This window comes from Saccostrea cucullata, unplaced genomic scaffold (genome assembly GCF_032062105.1).
Source record: "Saccostrea cucullata isolate Sc308-1 unplaced genomic scaffold, CSIRO_AGI_Scuc_v1 ctg11295, whole genome shotgun sequence".
Lineage (NCBI taxonomy): Eukaryota > Metazoa > Mollusca > Bivalvia > Ostreida > Ostreidae > Saccostrea > Saccostrea cuccullata.
Genome location: NW_026922931.1, coordinates 14,395 through 20,743, shown reverse-complemented (window position 1 = coordinate 20,743; position 6,349 = coordinate 14,395). Strand labels below are relative to the sequence as shown.

The 6,349-nt window shown below is 29.8% G+C and overlaps 1 protein-coding gene across 3 annotated transcripts; it reads right to left on the bottom strand.

Annotated features, from left to right (window-relative positions):
* Positions 1 to 135: 135 nt before the first annotated feature.
* Positions 136 to 5,876, bottom strand: LOC134262818 (uncharacterized). 3 transcript variants are annotated; one of them, XM_062745144.1, is made up of 10 exons: positions 5,409 to 5,874; positions 5,016 to 5,138; positions 4,791 to 4,904; positions 3,982 to 4,056; positions 3,682 to 3,806; positions 3,289 to 3,375; positions 2,674 to 2,766; positions 881 to 994; positions 503 to 716; positions 136 to 399 (listed from the first exon to the last, which is right to left on the bottom strand). In XM_062745144.1, the coding sequence occupies exons 1-10, from the start codon at positions 5,467 to 5,469 to the stop codon at positions 224 to 226; spliced, it is 1,182 nt and encodes a 393-aa protein (XP_062601128.1). In that variant the 5' UTR covers positions 5,470 to 5,874; the 3' UTR covers positions 136 to 223. The 3 variants fall into 3 exon arrangements, with proteins under 3 accessions (XP_062601128.1, XP_062601131.1, XP_062601130.1); XM_062745147.1 differs by lacking the exon at positions 5,409 to 5,874 and adding an exon at positions 5,270 to 5,378; XM_062745146.1 differs by lacking the exon at positions 881 to 994 and having other exon boundaries at positions 5,409 to 5,876.
* Between the last annotated feature and the right edge of the window lie 473 nt (positions 5,877 to 6,349).

Below are 6,349 nucleotides of genomic sequence, written 5' to 3'. Positions count from 1 at the left end.
ATCGAAAAATTAACAGGAATGTGGAGCCAGCAAATGAATTAATATGTAGTAATTATCGATGTTTTATAAATTTCTTTTAATTTGATGATGAAAAAAAAAAAGATGCACTTTTCTCAGGGAAAAAAGTTTGCTGTTCACAATTTTTCAGATTGTTCCTGATAAATGTATAATTACTTTATCATTCGAAATAATTTTAGGATAACATGTATAAGAAAAGGTTTATTTAGTGAATTATTTTACCAAAATTACCTCTTTTAACAAGACATCCTACAGCAATGTTTTCTCTTTGGAGTATTCGGGGTTCATTGCAAGGAATAATTACATTTTCTTCTTGACTGTCTTCCATATATTCATAAGGAAATCTCATTCCTGTGTCCCATTCAACGTATATCCATCCATCTTTAATAAAAAAAAAATCATTGAAGTGAAATTATCCATTTCATCGATATGATTAAGATACATTTTAAAATGAATTAATAAGTATATTGACGTAGCATCTCACTTTTCGTTCCTCTTTGCTGGTGCCCCGTAACCGTCCCGGGTCCATTAGAGTCCTGATCGTTATAATGCCACTTTGGACCTCTGCTTACCCTCGTTCCTGGTGCTGGCAGAAATTTGTTGCATTCTGTATAAACCTCCTTCCCTAGATGTTCCTCATTTCCGTACACAAACATTTCATAAGCTCGTCTATTGTTTAATATCTCAACCACATTTTCCTATTTTGAAAAATGAAAAAAAAAAATTACCAGTTAAACAACTACTGTTATTTTGAAGCAAACGTATAATTTTAGAATGAAAACACTATAAAGAGATCGATTACTTTACTTGTGTTTTTTTTACAAAATACAACTTATAGAAAAATATAATAATTATGCCTCACTAAATCATGTTCCGTTACATAACTCTGACGTCGTGAAGAAAATACAATATTTTTAACGTCATCAATAGAACACATTGTTGATGGCATTTCACCAATAATCTCTCTCGCAATCATCTCATGGAAATAACAAAAGGAATAACTTTTATTGTCATAATAAATGTTTCATACATTAATACAGTAATACTTTTACCCCCCCCCCTCCATTTCAAAGAAGAGAGGGTCCATGTTGCTGCTGTCTGACGGTCTGTAGGTCTGTTAGTCATGCCTGTCGGTCCACAAACATTTCGTTTTCAATTTTGTTTGTAGAGGCTGCTGAAATGAATTATGGTTAACAGATTCGTCATAAAAGTTTCGAGGTCATATTCGACTCTGGAGTGTGTGCCTCTTGGAATTAGAAAAAGTTCAATTATTGGCAATTTCTGTTCTTTTTCTTCGCATATCTGTTCAGAGGTGGAAGGGGGCATAAGTTTATAAACCGTTCTGATGGATACAAAAAATAATAATGATAATAATATTATATCTCATAAGGCCTTTGAGATTTTGCAATTCCATTCAAAAACTTTCTATGACGTAAAGAAGACCATTATATATTCTGTGTTAAAACATCAAAAATCAAGGTTGTAATTTTATACAGCCTGTGTATGTAAGTCTTTTATTTGCAGACGATATCTTCAGAATCTTTCAGTTTTTCTGAGCGAGTAAATTTCAAACCCTAACTCCCTCTATGTGTCATTCCTCCTTCTTAAACTTTCAGTCTTTGATCCCCCCCCGAAGATTCGCGCATGCTCTTCTTCTTTGCTGAAACCTTAGACACTTATTCTCTGGTTGATCTTGTTTTCTCATATAATTATGTGCTTTTGATATTCGATCGTGACCATATATACAAATTGTTGTTAATAAATTTTTTTGGTATAAAAAATGTATATACCACTTTAAATATTTTTATCATTGTAATGTTTTTTTTAATTCTTAATCGATGAACTTTTGTATGCCATATTACAAATATGTTTTGAAACATGATAAATATCTTTAAAGATTTCATTTCCTTGAGGTTATAAAATTCTAAGAATCGGTTGTTTCAGCGAGTTGGTTTGAAGAGGGCAAAAAACTTGAGATGATCTAATTTCGCAGTTTACCAATCTTAAATCTAAAAGGTCCTTCACTTTACTATGACTCCTAAGGAATATATCCCTGGTTTAAAAAAATTCGATCATAGTTTTCTCAAAAATAACTTTTAGCTTTTGAGATATATGACAAAATCTTAAAAGGACAAACCCCTTTACAAACCCCTTGAAACCTTATTGGCGATGTTTTAGATTTGCGTCCACTCTCAAACAACATTCTTTGTTTATCAATTAGAGAATATTCCTTGCAAGCAGAAGGACTTTCCATACAAAATTAATTTTATGAATAGAAACAGAGATGCAAGAACATAATTTCCATTAGGCCTGATACTGTTAAAAGTTGAAACCATGTAAAAGACAATAGTCTGCTTAAAGATAAAAATAAAGAACATATTGGAGACCGTAATAAAAAAAGAAGGTCAAAAGGAGCATGTTCCATTAAAATATAAAACTTCTAATCATAAAACACGATCGAATCAATACCAGTACATGTTCAATACATAATGTCAATACTTTATATGCTATAAAATAAAATAATACCACACCTAATTCAATATAATGAAAAAAATATATTTAAAAACAAAACATTAATTGATATAGTTTTATATGTTCAATATATAAGTATTATCTTTATGTTCAAATTATCATTATGAAGTTCTTATAATATACCATTCCGAAAGTGTATCGGGTAAATTTTCGTGCTTCCTCAGGATGTACGAGTTTTCCTCCCAGAGATCCATGGGCAATTGTCCCAAGTAAACTCTGTAAATGATATACATTAAAATAAAATTATATTATCTTTGTTTCGTCTTATGATGATTAAGCTTTTTTCATATTTGCAAACATTTATTTAAAAAAGCAAGCAATATTACGAAATCGAGGGCATATTTACATTATCACATAATTATAAGGATTTATTTTGATAAAGATATATTTTTGGTCGAGTTTTAAGCTTCAAGTGTAGAATGTCACAGTTTATATTATATAATATTTTTAAGATACGTCGGCAATTTAACAGTGTTCTTTTACATGCATGTATAGTTTAATTTTTGTACGTTTTATGTTAGCGGTAATTAGATGCTTACTTTTCCAAGGCATCTTATCCCACCTGTGAAATGCTCAAGGGGTCAATGGGGTCAATGATTTATGTCCTCTTCACATATTTGGATTATTTTTAGATTATATTTTAGTTCGGGCAACGCTCGAAATCTTCACAAAAAATACATAAACGCAAGTTTTGCTAATTATAGACATGCTCTTGCTTTTTGCTGTCTCTATGCTTACAATATTTGGATCCTTTCCAACTGGAACACAGATTATTGGATGTTTATTCCCTATTTGTTGCACTTGTTCTAAAAGTTGCATCGTCTTCTATTATATATAAGAGTTATTGTGTTAGTAAAAAGAGCAAGATGAATTTTAGTAACAACAGTAATAGTGAAAAAATAATAGTAATAAATAAAGAATAAATAAAGAATATCAACGATTGAAAAATATTCAGAAATATCATTTGAAATTATCATTATATGGATCTTATAATCTGTATAATTTTCCCTATCTGTCAAATTAGAAAACTTATTCAAAATTGGAATAAATCAGTTGAAAATTTAGCTTCGTATTCACAGAGTTATATTTCTATAAAAAAGATCTATACATTCAAATTTTATTTTAGATTACGTGGTCTTCTTCAATTTGATGATTATAACAATTTGAATCCGAATAGCTGGAAGTTGTTGTTCTTCCATCCGAAATGAGGATCACTCTTGCTCGGACAGTAAACAAGCCAATATTGGTCATACATTCTGTAACAAAAAAGATTAATGCGCTAAATCAGCATCTATAATCATATTTTCATGGAAACAGTAAAATTTGAGTGTCTATAACTTAGTTGAATTATACATTCACGAAATATACAATATGATTTGTAACATATGGTTAACTTGTTTTCTGATTTCTATAACTTTAAAAAAGACTCACGCAGGTCTTCCAAACCAGGAATTGCTAAAAGAAAACCTCCAATCATTGCAGATGGACCCGAACAAGAGATGTCATCTAAAATGTTGAGCTCACAAGGTAAACTAAACAATTCATAATTTGAAGAAACCATTTTCAAGATACAGTCAACAAAAAAAATTCTTATGCTACTTTTTAAGGAAATATCTAAATGTCGCCTATTTCTGATGCACAATAAACACCAGCTAAGGTCTACATTATCATTCTTTATTTGAACTTACAATGTTTTTGAAATTATTGTGTATTAATAAAATTTGGACATAACCAATAGTGTTCGAGTTCAAATACCATTTAAACAATACAAATCAAAAGCAGAGCAAAAGCAAATAAGAACTTCTAAATCATCAGACATTGGATCATGCACTATTGAGAGGTAAGTACAGGAATACAGCAAATCTCCTTTAATACAAACACAGATATTGCGGATTCACAGATATGGGGAAGTCATCTTGAATCCCCAGCTTATAAATTGAATAGATTTCTTATACGGTTAGAACATCTTCCGGATATATTGAAGCAATTTCATAGATCCAAGTGACTTCGTTTTAACCGAGTTTTGCTGTAAAGGCAACTGTTACAAAATATTTTTAATTCAGAACAGGTATGATAGGAAGTATAAAAATACCTACCTACTTGTCGCAAAGAGCAGGGAAAATTTAGTAAAGATTTGATGATAAAGTTTATAAAAGGATAAAGATAATCTAATTAGTAGCTTTGCAGAGTTAGTATATTTGAAAAGTTTTAGTAAGACATGAATTATTTAAAAAATTGACCTAATACTCGCTTCAAAGATTCGTAATTGTTGGAAAGATAATGAAGATATTTATTTTCTTTTCCAAAGTGTATCACTGCGACTTGTTCATTCCAATTTGGTTGCAAAGAGTAACCTATGTAAATTGTTATAATGACGTTATGTATGAATCAATAAATGTGTGAAATTTGCTTCTATCTGTCAATTTAAATAGCTTTTGAAATGGCTTCGTGAAATAAATGATTACTTTCAATCATTGAAACAAATGTTTTCTTCATCTGAGTAAAGCCTTCTCCATCCATGGTCTTCGATGTATCTAGTATGAAGATATTACTCACACCATGTTCCAGACTATATTTTTCTCTCCAATCTACAAATTATACATATGCATAAAATAGTCAAAATGTGTACACTAAAGGTTTTGTGTCAAAAGAGAAAAAAAATCAGATTGCAAATATATCGCACTAAGTAAAACATCAACACAATACAATTGAAACCTACCCTTAAATACAAAATCGTATAAATACAAAACATTTGTCTTATAAGGCTTATTTATCTATATTTCTAATAGAGTGTTAACTTGACGAAGACTTTGTAAAACAGTACAAAGCTATCAAAAAGACATATCTGTTTAACTTACTTTCTTCCGTAGATATCCGCAAACTTTTTCCTACACTTAAATCACCCAGAAAGCCGGCCATTAGATTATGGAAAATTAAAACTATAAAAGACCTTGCTTAGACTGTAAAAAGTCGTTTTAGCATTTCTTTTCAATCCTCAAAATATTCTAATTTACTTCTGAAGCTATTTGCGCATGAAACCACTTTAGCAGGAAATTTAAAATGAAACAACTTTCCTCTTTGTGTCCTATAAAATATATTACATATATTTTTATTGAACTATGTCATAGATGGATTAGAATAAAATACAAAAACAAATCTGAGCAAAATACCATTGTTTCAATATACATTTCCGTGTATTTTCACAACAAAAACAAGTATATTCAATTTTGATATTTGATTTTGTGATTTTCTTTTTTCAGACTTAGATTTGAAGCTTCAATTAAACTCTTAGTACAACTGTAACATAGCTATGAAATCTACATGTATCTTTAAATAGTGTTTTGATGGTAAAGTAGTTTTATGTTGTATGCATTATTATGTGTATTTTCACGACAAAGCGAAATATATTTTTCTAAATTAAATCTAAAAGTATTAAAATCTTTAGGTACAATGCACTTGGATTTTACAGACATATTTCTTCAGTAAAGCATTGCAAGTTGTTCAGGTACTTTAGTTCATACGGAAAGTCTAATCAAACTTTTTTTTCGAAAAAGTTACTTAATCATATATAGAAATTAAATTGGTTTAGATTTTAAATGCTGTCATGAAGTAAAGGCAATACACGTTACTGTAAAACTTAAGATTTGTACATTTAAAGAAGAAAAATTGGATAAGTTTCCACTCGACAAAGACATATTGCACAGATTACAACGATTAAGGAACGACACGAAAATTTAGGATATAATTTTGTTTACTGTAGGTTTATGTTTTTTCTTCTGCATTGTGTATGCAACACAAA

What these genes read in the sequence shown, in the direction of transcription:
- LOC134262818 (XM_062745144.1), bottom strand. Translation starts at nt 5,469, where the DNA reads ATGGCCGGCTTTCTGGGTGATTTAAGTGTAGGAAAAAGTTTGCGGATA. An exon ending in GCGGATATCTACGGAAGAAA is followed by an intron (nt 5,139 to 5,408) that starts GTAAGTTAAACA and finishes TATAATTTGTAG; the next exon opens with ATTGGAGAGAAAAATATAGT. An exon ending in TTGGAAAGGATCCAAATATT is followed by an intron (nt 2,767 to 3,288) that starts GTAAGCATAGAG and finishes TATCATTTACAG; the next exon opens with AGTTTACTTGGGACAATTGC.